Source organism: Octopus bimaculoides, chromosome 14 (assembly GCF_046866305.1).
Source record: "Octopus bimaculoides isolate indiv1 chromosome 14, ASM4686630v1, whole genome shotgun sequence".
Lineage (NCBI taxonomy): Eukaryota > Metazoa > Mollusca > Cephalopoda > Octopoda > Octopodidae > Octopus > Octopus bimaculoides.
This window is the reverse complement of record NC_142941.1, coordinates 5,711,180-5,726,604: the sequence shown is the minus strand read 5'-3', so window position 1 is coordinate 5,726,604 and position 15,425 is coordinate 5,711,180. Positions and strand designations below refer to the sequence as shown.

The following is a 15,425-nucleotide window of genomic DNA, read 5'->3' as shown; positions in this document are numbered from 1 at the left end:
ACATATATGTATAAAGGTAATTTTATAAGGAATTTTTCTATTGTAAATGCTCCCTGATAGATATGATATCATTCCAATAAAATTATGGCTAAAATATTTATTTTTTACAACATACCTTTCCTGAAGTAATCGTATCTTTTAATGCGATTATAGTATTACATTTTAATTGCCAAATCATCCTCCAAAAGTCTGTCAGTGTACTTTGTGTAGGACCTATTTAAATAAACGAAGTATAAAGTAAAACACAAAAAGAAAATTTCTAGAAATATTATAACATTCCCTGCATTCTGTTCATATCTAACCCTGTTTGTTGTCATTTCTACTAATCTGATTGGCACTGTCCTGTATGTCAATAAGCTCTAAAACTTCATCTATGGGTCATGAGAATTGCCTTTCAAAATCTAACATTATAAATAACTTCTATTGAAAATTCGTGCTATGTTCGATAATTATAGATGGCAAGGAAATATAAGATATATAATATATGTATATCCTTCAAGTGCGGGACAGAAAAGGACAACTAAATGATAAATTAAAGCTCATTTTTTCTTTTGCATGCGATTTCAGTTTACGTCCGATGTTTCAACATTGAGTTTGTGCGTGCGAATAGATACGTATACGTTCGTGAGTAGATATACGTATGCCTGATTATGTGTGCATTTATTATTGTGTGTGTGTGCGAGCATAAGTATGCATGTGCAAGTGAAATTTTTCTCTGCCCTCCCGTCATTTGCCTGTCTTTATTTTTCTGCTCCCCTTTTGTTTGATGTGTCTCTTTCTCATCCTTCCCTGTCTGATGCCTCGTCCCGTAAATCTTCACTCCATCGGTCCTTGCACTAATAAACCGTTCACTCTTCAATTTGTCTCTAATGCTTTTCTTTCCTCTGTCTCCGTTCTTTCTAATGTTGCATTTTAGCAGGACAGAAAAAGTAATGCACACACACACACATATACGCGTGTGCGCACACACATATACGCGTGTGCGCACACACATACACACACTCGCATACGTGGCATACATACCACGTATACACAGGAACGGTAAACATGTAGCGCAGTAAATTATACAACGGAGTTTATTATAGTGGGTTCCCAATATAAACGAGGGAACTCCATAATAGATAACACGAAAGTTCTTCGATAGAGCGGATGTTTTCTGTAGAGAAAAGGTAAATATCTAGAAATATAAATCAGGTACCGGCCTTTGGTAACCATTTATGGAATATTCGTCTTTAGTTACACCTCTAATGACTATGGTATATATAGAAATGGAATACAAAGGAAAACCAGGAAAATATTTCATTTATGTTATTAAGGTTATTTCTGCACAATTTATAACCAGCATTGATTTTTTGCTACAACTTTTTGTACCGAGATGTCAGATGTAAACAATGAGATTGGAGACACAACTGGGTAATGAGTATATATACCATATTTAGGACGTTTTCGCCCTTTCATCAGCAGACATCTAACCCACTCTTGCTTCCGGACACATTGTTTATATATCCACCGCATCCCACAGTATTAAGTTATTGGATATACCAATTTACATACCAAACGCATTCCTAGGGATGGTATGTAAACATTGATGACTTGTAGGTACGTAGCTTTTCGTTACGCAACCATAATATTCTTTAAGGTAAAAGTATAGCTCACTGCTAACGCAGTAGGACACGGTTTTGACTCATAAAAACAGTTAATATACTTTATACTATAACGTTTATTGTATATTATGGTTGTATGACGAAATTCCACGTGCCTACAAATCATTATTATTTCATTTATTGAAAGGCCTAAAGAAATTAGGGTTCGCGCAAAACTTTCAACATGATTATTTTCTTTACCAATATAATTAATAATAAATACCTTGACAAGCAATATAACGCTGGTTCTGAAACAAAGCAAAGTTAATTTAAAAGGTTATTAAACATGTCATTCATTCAATTATTAAATATCAAAGAATGAAATATAAAATTTAATTCACTCTCGAGCTTCCATCTTTGTTAATGGTCATGGTTTCTTATAATTTCTTGTTATAGTAAACATTACTTTGTTAATATTATTGTTGCTGTAACTCATCTTCCTAGCTACATTGAGATGTGAGCATGGATGATTATAAAATTAACACAGAAATCCAACGAAACATTCGTCATTTAGTATAAATAAATCGCAGTATGTGTATGTAGAGTTTTCCATACTTTTTAAAATCTTTTTTATTAAAAGTGAAATGATTTTTTCTATTTATTTATTTCCACTAACCGCCTATATAAATCACAATGTGTGTGTATAATGACTAACGCTTGCATTTGCACAATTCTCATCCGATTTTCACCAAACTTTGCCCACACATTACTTATGTCCCAACAATGGTCATGCGCTATAACATTTTACCCAGAGCTCCCGCGTAATTGGACCTAAATGAACATAAACTTTTTGTATGGAAAGTCTTCCATCTTTTTTCATCTTTTTACAAAAGTGGAAGCATTTTGTCGAATTATTTCTGCTGTCTACATACGACAGTGATTCAGTTGACTAGGAACACTGTACACGATGAATATCCAATACCAAACTATCTTAATCTACATATTTAAAATGCAGTAAACTTTGGCACGCTTACCTTTACCAATTCTGAGTTACTTGAAAGGTGATGTTCCCTTCCCTCTCTTATATTTGTTGATACCATTGTTTACCTTTGATACCGTTGTTTCACTTTAAGTATGCTAATTCACCCATTCATTATTCTATTTCAACTATTGTCCACTGTTTCATATATTTTTTAACATTGTCGTTCTAGCCCTTTTTAAACAGTCACATATAATTCGTCCCAAAGAATCAACCTTTAAATAAGATGTTTGCTTCCACTAAGGAAAGCTATGCGTATCTTTGAGAAAGTTCCTTGCCAATTTAACTTTATACACCATTTGCTGTTGGTTTATATGCAGGCTCTGTGGGAAGACAGAATAAAAGGGGATTTTGTTAGCTTTTCTCTCCGAAAAATAGCTCCATTTGCAGTTGAATAAAATAAACTAGCAGAGGGGAAGTTTGAACGTGTTCCTTCAATTTCCTCACAGCATTTATGTGGCTGTTTCTGACAAGAAATTTCGCTTTCATGTAAAACAACTATATGTTGTAGTCATTATCCATAATCTACTCCCAAAACACTTTAGTAACTCTACTTTGCATCGCTTGCAAACTTATATGTCCTATGATCATTAAAGTGCAACGACTTCCACAATGACCAACCTTCATTTTCATTTGCCGTTCCTAGGTTAATCGGAAACAGAAATTGCCGTGCCACTCATAAACCTTCTAGTTCAATTATTTGGTGAAAAATATACCACCAAAGCAACTTAAACTGTCTTCAGTACGGGTGCGTTTGCTAGTTTATAATATGCACCTCATATCTAAACTAGTAATCTCTAAATCTACGGATTACTAAATTCATCTAGAAGTAAAACTCTTGTATTTTGTATATACTAAAGTGCATACATACTGATGAGCGTTTATTCCATTGTGAATGGAAATGAAATTTGCTAATAATAGTATCGTGGCTGTATTTGTTATTATTGTTATAGTTCTGTTTAAGTAAGTTTGTCACAGAGCAATTCTCTTTTGTTCTACTTTTCTTTCTCAACCCTGCTAAAAAAAAAATGCAAACTCACTTCTGTGAGGTTGCGAAACAGTACTCAGTATTACGAACAAGTTAGGTTATGAAATAATATGATAAACACTCTCTACATTTTGTAAACCTACAGAATGACTTTCAGGTATTTATATAGGGAAGAGATGCAATGGCCACATATTTACAACATCAAAACCTAGACGAGCATAGATTACAGAAAAGAATATGTTATGCTAACGCATAAGAGGATTGAAAGAAATGTTTTTGACATACACTGATGAAATTTGCATTGATGTAATCTGAGGAAGATATCTCGTCAGGCTGAAGTTTCACACGTGAATGGTCGTCTGAAATATGCAACGAAGAAATGTATATGTGCTACTTAGCAAAATATTAGTTATATGAGCAAGAAATAGAAACCACAAAGATATGTAAAAGCTACAAAAATATATTGCTTAAATTAGTAAAAACAAAAATTATCGATAACTGAAAAAACTTTAAATGACTGTTAAACAAGCATTATGAATGTCAACATTAAGGAGAAAAGAGAAGCATGTGAATTTTCACGAGCGTGAACATAACAAGAAATGATACACTGAGACAACATTCCAAATCCTGCTCAATTTAAATCATTCAGTATTCATTTATTTGAACTCTATTCTATTACTAACAGGGTGCATTGAATCACTTTTATACAAATGTAGAAACTGTTGACTCATCTCATGGTATTTTTTGTTGAATGCAATCTGGGTGCGAGATGTTTATAATTATCTTTAAAAACCTAGCAACTTTGGTGGTGCATTTTATTTCAAGGACTCACTAAGCATAAGTTTCCTGATTCGTGGAGGTTACAAAAGTATTTGATAGAAACATTTAAATATTGCTTATAGGGATTTCGCACTTATCCATTTTCTTTCAATTTTTGTTGAAGTTATAGAGGACATACCAACTTTACTCGGTTCTTATATGGATTAAATAAATAAGAAATAAATAACTGAAATAGTCGAGATTAGGTGATTTACTCGCAGCATAGGAGCGTAGTATAATAAAACAGCTATATTGAATTTTTTCAAAATTGTTTGTATTCATTTTTGAGGTACTTTCAAATTTCCACATTAAAATTATTTAGAGTTTTCATCAATGTTCACTGCAACTATCTGTATCAGCATCATTGTAGTTAGAGAGAGAATATTTTTCGAGTTGGAAGAAAAGTTACAATATTCAAGACATAAAAAAGGCATACATTTCATTTAATTTCATTTGTATAGTGAGTATGAAGCCTTAGAATATACGAAAGAAATCAGTATTTACATGGAAGTATAGAGTTATGCAAATTCTTCTTTGAATTCTCAGGTTTGGTTGCTTCGGTATAAGGGAGTAGTACGGTCTGTGGCAACCTCTATGAATATATGAAAAAGAAAATCGCACAGTTTTAACAATATCATAAAAACCGTTACTATCAGTGACACATAAGGCGGCGATCTGGCAGAATCGTTAGCGGTATTTCGCCCATCGCTACGTTCTGAATTCAAATTCCGCTGAAATCGACTTTGCTTTTCATCCTTTCGGGGTCGATAAATTAAGTTGAGAACTGGGGTCGATATAATCGACTTACTCCTCCCGCCAAATTTCGAGCCCTGTGTCTTTAGCAGAAAGTTTTATTAGCGACACATTATCAAGAATCTAGTAAATAACAGGAATTAATAACGCATTACTAACAAAATGATTAGTGAAAAGTTATTAACGATATATTTAGTGACCCAATGATTTCTGACCTGAAAACAAGAGCAATAGTTTTGAGGGGAGTGGATAAGTTGATACTCTAGTTCCCAGTATTTGATTGCTGTTATATTTTATCGACCCCGAAAAGATAAATAGTGACCTCGAAGGGATTTAAACTCAGAAAATAATGAAAGAACATAAAGCAATTTTACCACACACTCTAACGATTCGGCCGGTTGCCGGCATTGTGACACAGTAACTATAAATTTAGTGAGAAAATACTAACAAAAGGGCCGATTACTAACAAATCAGTAAATATTACAGTGCTATCAACACAGCTCTAGAAATATAATTAGTGAAACTAAAACAACGTATTTTGTGAAACACTATTAACAATGCAGTAAATGATTCTGTAGTAATGATATTATTATAGTATTAACAATGCATTAAATGATACCCAACGAACAATAGAGTAAATAGAGCAGTACTAATAATTAGCAAGTACTAATTTTATTTAGTGACAGGCTACTGTCAAACAGTGATATGTTGTACAACAAAGTAATGAGAGACTACAGTCATTACTATGTGACACTATACTAATAATGATGTCATTAATACTGTGCTAATATTGATATCTAACATATTTACTTCTATAATATTAATGCTAAAATTTCTCATCTTGGTATAAGCATTTTAAACTGTTAGGTTAAACATAGCTTATATATGACATTGTACTAACTTGGTTTTCACAGTATAACAAATTATACACAACTAGAAGAAATAAAGTATCACATCTCTCGGATACGTTAAATTTATACTGACACTAATAAGAATAGTACTTCAGTATTAGTAGTAAAGTGGATTACGAATAAACAAAATTATTTAAAACTTTCATAAAAGGCAATCACTGACCAAGAATTCATCATTAAATGGTTCCACTTCCTGTTTCTTCTGAGCAACGTAATTCTGTAGATTTGACTGAGGCAAGGAAGTGATTTTGTTGATGCATACACCTTCGCTTTCCTTCATCTGTATATCTTCATAGATATGTGCTATGAATAAGGATAATAAATATTAATAGGAAAAATGCGCATATACTCAAATATAAATAGTTACAAATAAGTAGAAATACATACTCTTGCACAAATATACACACATATGCACTCAAAGTGTTATGTGTGTGTGGTGTATATGTGTATGTGCGTGCGAGTGTGTGTGTGTGTGTGTGTGTTTGTGTGTGTGTGTGTGTGTGTGTGTGTGTGTGTGTGTTTGTGTGTGCGTGTGTGTGTGATTCAAAGACCACATTCATAGAAATAAAATTGTCTTTCTCTTTATAAAGGAAAATAATCCATATCTTTTTAAGCCTTCAGTCACTTGCTCGTAATCATCGGAAATCAAATTAAATTATCATCAATATAAAATATTCCGAGTTTCCGTTTAGCCTTTAACAATAGAAATTAAATGTATTCAGTAACTTGTGAATTCGAATGTTGGATTAACAGTGGTATTTGTAGGTAAAAATCACAAAATGTTACAAATATGGGTTCATGATACGAGAACACTTTATGATGTCCTTCGTTGTTCATAGTGATGTCGTTGTTTGTTCCTTCTCGAACCATGCATGGCTCATAAGGGTCGGTTTCCAGGTTTCATTGGCGTATAGGTTCCCCACCTGGATGGGACGCCGGTCCGTCGCAGGCGAGCTGCTACATGCAGGAGGAAAGGGTGAGAAAAAGTTGTGGCGAAAGAGTCAACAGAGATGTTCAATACATTCAAAGCAAGAATGACAGGTCTACCGAGATTCACAGAGATTCACCGAGTTCACCAAATAGCGCATAATATAAATTCAAATTAAATATACTACATACACATCATCAATATACACGATAAAGTAGACATTTTAATGTACTGTAAAATAAGTATCAATTCAATTATATTCGTTGTCGTCAACAAAGCATGATCGCGCTATGAGCAATTGTAGCCTCCTTAGATTTTTTAAAAATACATATATGTCAACATTTTTAGTTCACACACATCCTATAAAGACTCCATTCTTTTTTGCTTGCCTTGTGGTAAATGTAGTGAAAGTATGTTTGAAGAAATAGTGAGAGAGAATAAACCTACCTGTATCATCAGGAATGGCTTCTGAATACATATTTTCCGATGTTTTGCGAACTCTCTTATCACGTTTTGCAATTTTCTTTTTTTTCCTATACAAGTATAGAAATATTTCATGAACTACTAATGTGTAATTATCAGTGTGACTGTCTAATTAAAACCAAATAGTTAAATATTATATAGTTACAAGTAACATACAGTGTATTATCAATATTGATATATTTCACGTAAATTTATATTGATAAATTAAAATAATTAACAAGAGAATACCAAAGTCTTCATTTTCATATGGCAAATCAGCTGTGTGACACATTACTTCGAGTTTAATATTCTTTTATTTATATCATGAATTTCACGAGTGAAATATCATTGCCAACAGAAAAAAATACTTCTTCATTCTCATGAGGATTAAATTTTCATCCTATATGAAATGCCGTTGTCTTAAATATTATTAAATGCATAGCGTGACGCAACTACCTTGCTGCCATTGTTTTCATCCCTATATGTTCTGAATTCATTCAGTTACCAACAGATATGAGGTTGCTTTTCATTGCAGCTAGGTTGATAAAATAAATGTTAATTATAGGCACAGGAGTGGCTGTGTGGTAAGTAGCTTGTTTACCAACCACATGGTTCCGGGTTCAATCCCACTGCGTGGCACCTTGGGCAAGTGTCTTCTACTATAACCTCGGGCCGACCAAAGCCTTGTGAGTGGATTTGGTAGATGGAAACTGAAAAGAAACTTGTCGTATATATGTATATGTATATATATATCTATATATATATATATATATATATGTGTGTGTGTGTGTGTGTGTGTGTGTGTGTGTGTATTTGTGTGTCTGTGTTTGTCCCTCCAGCATCGCTTGACAACCGATGCTGGTGTATTTACATCCCCGTAACTTAGTGGTTCGGCAAAAGAGACCGATAGAATAAGTACTTGGCTTACAAAGAATAAGTCCTGGAGTTCAGGAGCTAATGAAATCTTTAACCATCGTTTTGATTTTTGAACGCTTTCTCTCGCAGGAAACCATCAAGTTGCTTGACAAAGTGGTAGTCGGTAGAACAAAAGTCTGGGGAATAAATTGGGTGTGGAAGAACTTTGTAGCCAAGTTCTCTCAACTTCTGGAGTGTCGTTAGTGAAACGTATGGTCGAGCATTGTCATGAAGAATGATCAGCCCTCTTCTGTTGACCAGTCTGGGACGGAGGAGTAACAGTTTTTCGTTCATTTTGGTAATTTCATGGCAATATGTTTCTGCAGTAATGGTTCTTCCGGGTTTTAAGAGGTTATACTGGATGAGTCCAGCAGTACACCACCAAACAGTCACCCGAGATTACGGAAGGTTTCCGGTGCTTCATTTTGGTCCAACCACTGCGAAGAACGTTTGTTTTTATTGCACAGAATCCACTCTGCATCGCAAGAGATAAAACAGAATTGTTGGCATCAAGACTGAAGGAGAAGTATCTGCTAGAGCCCGGTTGTCGTATAACTTATTTGCAGCAGAGAAATGTGGTTCTACAAACGTGATTTTCTATTGAAGGCTCGCTTTGCTTTTGCAGTAACATCGATGGGCTTTTCGAATGTTTATCACAAGGCATTTCTGATTATTGTAACAACGGTGAAAAAATATCTATGTTGATTTATCGATGCATTTGGGCAATTCTTTTATCAGACAATTGGTAAAAAATAAACACTTAAAAATTCGAAACACTTCAAAAATCCAGCACAAAGTCTTCATAGTTCAAAATGTTGATTACTTTTTACTTAACCTGATATAACTTATATTTTCGTAAAACTACATCATGAAATTTGTCATTATTGTGAGAATAATTGTAACAACTATTCATAAAGTCTCTTGAACCATGTGGCTCATATATTAAAAAAAGTTTTGTACCGAGAGAAAATATTACAAATGGAAATATCTGAGAGCAGTACATTATATACTTAGTTACGATGTTTGACGAGGTACCATATTTTTGAAGAAGAGAAATTGGTAGATAAAACTCTTATAAACAGAAGAGGTAAGTTTGTCAGATACACTGTCAAAATAAACGTAATATCGATTAGACTACATCGACATTATTCAGTGCCTTATTACACTGGTTGACAAGTATTTTTCATCAAGCATATGTCAAGGTGTACCTAGTATAGTTTTTAATGTTGATTTCAAATATATAATTTGTTTTTTGACATTACGTATAGTTTGTAAGAGGAGAAAGTCTTTTGGTTTTAGCTCATGCATCATATAGAAATTCCAATTAAAATTAATGACATGTATACATCATGGAAGTATACGTTTAAAATAAACTAGATTATTCATTGCTGCATTGTTCAGATGTGATATTTCATCATCTTAAATTAACCAATCAAGTTTTGTCTGATGAAATAGGTATTTCAACATCTCAAATTGTCCAGTCATAGTTGGTCTGATGAAATATTTCATCATCTCAAATTCAATATAGCTATAACTGTTTGTATCTATTTCCCGACTTCTTTTCTGTGTTAACAATGTCAAGACAGTGCAGAAATTTGTCGTGCTGTATTTTGTTATGTCTGCGGACAATTTATTGTCAAAGCTCAAAAACGTTCAGTAACACCAGAGATCAAGAAGATTTATAAGTCATACTTTGACTGTCCTCTTGGAGATCAGGACAAGTTATGGACACCACATTTTATCTGCTCAGCTTGCTCAAATAGCTTATGTGATTGATTCATTAAGAAGAAGTCTATTCCTTTTGCCATTCTAATGATATGGAGAGAGCCGAAAGACCATTTTAATGACAGTTATTCTTGCAAAGTAAATATCACAGGATATTCTATGCGGAATAAAGGCAAAATTGTGTATCCCAATTTGGATTCTGCAATAAGACCTGTGCCTCACAATGGAAGTCTGCCAATTCCAGTTCCACCAGGTGATGGTATTGAAACATCAGATGATGATGCTGACTGTCACGATAGTGCTGCTGAGGATGATTACGTGGCTGATGACGATAGCTTTGAACTTGAGGAAATTTTCCCAAGCTGAACTGAATGACCTTTTCAGAGAACTATCCCTCTCAAGAGATAAAACAGAATTGTTGGCATCAAGACTGAAGGAGAAGTATCTGCTAGAGCCCGGTTGTCGTATAACTTATTTGCAGCAGAGAAATGTGGTTCTACAAACGTGATTTTCTATTGAAGGCTCGCTTTGCTTTTGCAGTAACATCGATGGGCTTTTCGAATGTTTATCACAAGGCATTTATTTATTGACTCTTCAAAATAAAGTTTAAAAGCTGTACTTCTCCATAATGGTAATTTGAAGCCCTCTATTACTATTGCACACTCCATTCATCTTCATGAATCATATGGGAATATGAAACTTTTACTTCATGCCATTGCCTATGAAAGATATTCATGGAAAATATGCGGAGATTTGAAAGTCATTGGAATGTTAATGGGAAAACAGTCAGGTTTCACAAAATACTGTTGTCTCTTGTGTCAATGGAATAGTCGGGCAACTGACAGATATTATTAGGAATCAAACTGGCAGACAAGAATATCAGGACTGTCCAGGACTGTCCAGCATCAAGAATACAACTCTTGTAGATCCATATAAGGTCCTATTGCATCCTATGTACATAAAAATTTCCGAAAATCACACAGGTGAAGTTGAAAGAGAGTATTTTTTTCGGACCCCAAATTAGAGAAGTACTCAAAGATATCAACTTCAAGACAACACTGGATGAACTGGAATTGCCTGCCTGAAATGTTTTCAATTGGATCTGTAGCAATTTCTAGGGCAGCAAACAATGCAATGGACTACAAGGATGGCATGAAGCGTCTTCTGAAATGTTACTCAGTAATGGGTTGTCGTATGTCACTAAAAGTTCACTTGTTGGACTCCCACCTAGATTTCTTCGCAGATAACCTTGGAGTAGTCTCTGATGAAAATGGTGACAGATTTCACTAGAACATTGGTGCTATGGAGAAACGGTACCAAGGCTTTTGGAATGACAGGTCGCTGGCTGACTACTGCTGGGTACTTTACTCAGGATCAACCAGATCAGGAACATAGCGGGAAATCCAAATCACAATGTTTCTAACTCTGTTGTTCTAACTTTGTCTGTTTTGTCTGACACATTTTTTGTGTATTCATTCTCTGTAGAATAATAGTGTTGATTACTTTTTAAAATAATACGTCCGTATTTTATTACGTTAATGATTTCATATATACAAATATGTAAATATTTGCATGTATCTACAGAAAACTGATACGTGCTGCATACAAATGGAGTGAAGTTTTCTAACCGGCATGAAAAATTAGTCTAAAAATGTTGGGTCGCATTCATAATGAGTATAAGACATTAAATTTTATTGACCAGTGTTGTAAATATTTCCTAACTTAACCTTACTGAAATACGATTATTTGATGTTGGTGATGTTGGCAACATCGAGAACTGGGTGTAATAATTTAAAGTTTGCAATTTTATATCACAACTATCTCTATTGAAATATCATCGAAGCAAAGTTTACTTTCATGCTACCAAAATTTTTTAAATATTTTTAATATTTTGGCGTCAAATGCATTATTAAAATTGTTACTGCGAATATTAATTCATCATTTAATATAATAACAGGACAATTAATTAGTACATTTAATCTTATAAAGAGTAATAATTGGGAAAAATACTGTATATTTATATGGATCACGTTGTATGGGCTATGAGAAATTCTTATATCTCAATAATCAAATATCTCAGAGAGTAAGGACACGAACCCAAAATTTAGTGCTCGTTCAACCACATTACATTTAAAGGTAATACAATACAAGAAACAGATACATATTCACATACCAACACCAAATTGCAGCCACTATTCCCATGGCTAGGATGACAAACAGAAGCAATGGAACTAATATAAACACTAGGATATTCTTGGTTGTTTTCTCTGGAAAGTAAAAGAAAAAGCATTGCTTATATACATACTTACACATATTTACACATATATGTGCCTCAATACATATGTACAAACACACAGATGCATGCATTATATATATATATATATATATATATATATATATATATATATATATATATATATATATATACATATATACATACGTACAAGCACACACACACACACGCGCGCGTATACATATATATATATATATATATAAATTATAATTTTAAATAATTGTTACCTTTGATGGTTTTTATTCCCATGCTGGCCACTTGATAAAATCGATATCTAAATATCGATCTTATCCTTACTTATATATATATATATATATATATATATATATATATATATATATATATATATATATATAGCCACATGAGTATCATACTTGATGAACTGGGGCTCCCTCGGTTACAACAACGAGGGTTCCAACAGATTCGATCAATGTAACATCCTGCTCGTGAAGTTAATGTGCAAGTGGCTGAGCACTCCGCGGAGACGTGTATCCATAACACAGTTTTCGGTGAGATTCAGCGTGACATAGAATGTGACAAGGGCAGCCCTTTGAATTATAAATACTACTCAATTTAGGTTGCTTCACAATATGTTAAATAGTTATGGTTCCTTGAAGCCTAATACTAAGTCGTTATCTGGAATGAAGACGGTATACTGTCCAGTTCGGTTGCTGGTATAGCTTTTAATTCCAACTTTGGTAGCTACACCTTCTAGAATCTACCATATTATATCATTGCATACATTTTTCGATTTCTCTTCAGAGGGGAAAGCTTCGGTTCTTGTATCCTCTCTCAGTAGTTCATCTGTTTCACCGAGCCAATATTCTTTGCGTCGACCACAATTGGGAACAGTAATCCAAACGAGTGAGGACAAATGTCCTGCATAAGAGTTGCAAGCTATGCTTATTTCTGGTTTTGGATGATCTAAGGATCCATCCAGCTACTCGCCTGGGCAACTTTGTCATCTTGCTAATATGCACATGGAATGTTGCATCATTATTAATTTGGATTCCAAGATCATGCACCGATTCTAACTCCGGAATTGCACTATCCACTGGTCCTATGTATTCCGATTGTAGCCTGTTTATGGGCGAATATTGCCTGAAACTTATCAGCATTGAACTGCATGCTATTTTTAGCAGCACATTTTTATATTGCCTGCAAGTCGTTTTGCAGTTTTTGCATGTTATCATGGTCCTGGACCACCTGAATCTTATCTTCATTTATATAAATTTATATATTTACTTTGTCATTATATTCATTGCGGTGAATATAATGACTCAGTGGTTAGAGTCATTATATTATAGCATGGCTCAGTGGTTACTGCGTCGAGCTTACGATCGCGAGGCTGTGAGTTCAGATCCTGGACCGGGCTGCGTGTTGTGTTCTTGAGCAAGACACTTTATTTCACGTTTCACCAGTTCACTCAGTTATAGAAACGATTTGCGACGTCACAGATGCCAAGCTTTATCGGCTTTTGCCTTTCCCTTGGATAACACTGGTGGCGTGGAGAGGGGAGGCCGGTGTGCATAAGCGACTGCTGGTCTTCCATAAACAACCTTGTTCAGACTTGTGCCTCGGAGGGTAAGTTTCTAGGTGCAATCCCATGGTCAGTCATGACCGAAGGAGGTCTCAGCATATTCACTGCGATGGTATTTTGACCATATCGCACGAGGAGTTTAGGCGGGTAATTTAAACTGGTCGTGTGCATACGTGCATATTTGTGTGTATACGTGTATATATATGTGTATACGTACGTATATGCAGGTATTTGTATGTTGTGTATGTATATATATTTGTATTTATGTACTATTTTGCGTGTATTCCTGGTGCTTTATGAACATTTAATGTGGTTTTCGAGTCAAGATTTGGCTGCTATATCTAACATGGTGGTATCTTTTGGATACCCTTAATTATAATATATATATATATATATTTGTCTTATTTGTCTCTGACTGATGATGTCATACACACAGAGATATAGTCTTTAAAAGTCAAATATTTCATGATATTTTTACGAAGAATTTTGTGAATGAACGTTTGTAAAGCATAATTGGTTATAAACATGTGTAGTCCTCATTTCCATTGGCGCATTATTGAAATAACAGGAACTATTTAGAAAGAGAGAAACCCACAGATTGAGACATATTTAAAAAAATATGATATAGACTTAAGTTATACCTTGTTGACAATTGTCGCCTTCATATCCAGCAGCACATCCATCTAGACATATTCCATTTCGTCTGCTGCAGTTTTTGTTGTCGACACAGTGACATACACTGTTACAGTTTACACCAAATCTATCTCCTTCACATTCTGAAAATATTAATATAAACAAATAATATTAGATATCCTGTGTTGAATATAATGAAGGAAATGTCTGTGAGACTTTTCTACTTCAGAAATAAAAATCAGATAAAATTACTTTTTACTGTATGTCTATAAGTAAACATTAAATATGTGTCTCGCCTAACATCATATGTTATTATAAACAAGATTGAACAGGTAGAAACATTGAATCAAATATAGACAATTTAATAATTTTTGGGAAAAAAGGAACAGAATATAACCTTTTTGGCAGCTGAATCCGGTGTATCCTGCATCACAATCACCTGGACACGATCCACTCACGTGGTTACATGGCAGGGAACAATGACAAGAACCAATGCAATTCTGACCAAAGCTACCTTTGGAACATTCTGAAATAAAGTATTGTTGGAAATGAATCCGGAGTATTCTGCTTATATATATATATATATATATATATATATATATATATATATATATATATATATATATATATATATATATATATATATTGTGCAAGCAATTATGCCCCTATGTGAATTTGCAGAGGTAGAAAGGCAGATACACATACATGCACACATAAAGTCACTGAAATACATCTATTCACAGATGTATGGATACCTATCCATCCATGCATACATACATACATACTTACATTTATATGTATATAAATTCACAGCACACATGTATATATACATTTGT

General features: G+C 34.0%; 1 protein-coding gene across 2 annotated transcripts in view; it reads right to left on the bottom strand.

The window, feature by feature from the left end:
* The window catches only part of LOC106874640 (uncharacterized), a 182,045-nt gene that overhangs the window by 31,281 nt on the left and 135,339 nt on the right, over positions 1-15,425 (bottom strand). For both annotated transcript variants that reach the window (XM_089363154.1, XM_089363153.1), the window contains 9 exons: positions 14,987-15,115; positions 14,598-14,732; positions 12,297-12,390; positions 7,469-7,554; positions 6,257-6,396; positions 4,934-5,021; positions 3,896-3,969; positions 1,867-1,891; positions 116-213 (listed from right to left, as the gene is read on the bottom strand). In XM_089363154.1, coding sequence (XP_089219280.1) covers positions 116-213; positions 1,867-1,891; positions 3,896-3,969; positions 4,934-5,021; positions 6,257-6,396; positions 7,469-7,554; positions 12,297-12,390; positions 14,598-14,732; positions 14,987-15,115 — 869 coding nt within the window. The remainder of the gene's footprint in view (positions 1-115; positions 214-1,866; positions 1,892-3,895; positions 3,970-4,933; positions 5,022-6,256; positions 6,397-7,468; positions 7,555-12,296; positions 12,391-14,597; positions 14,733-14,986; positions 15,116-15,425) is intronic.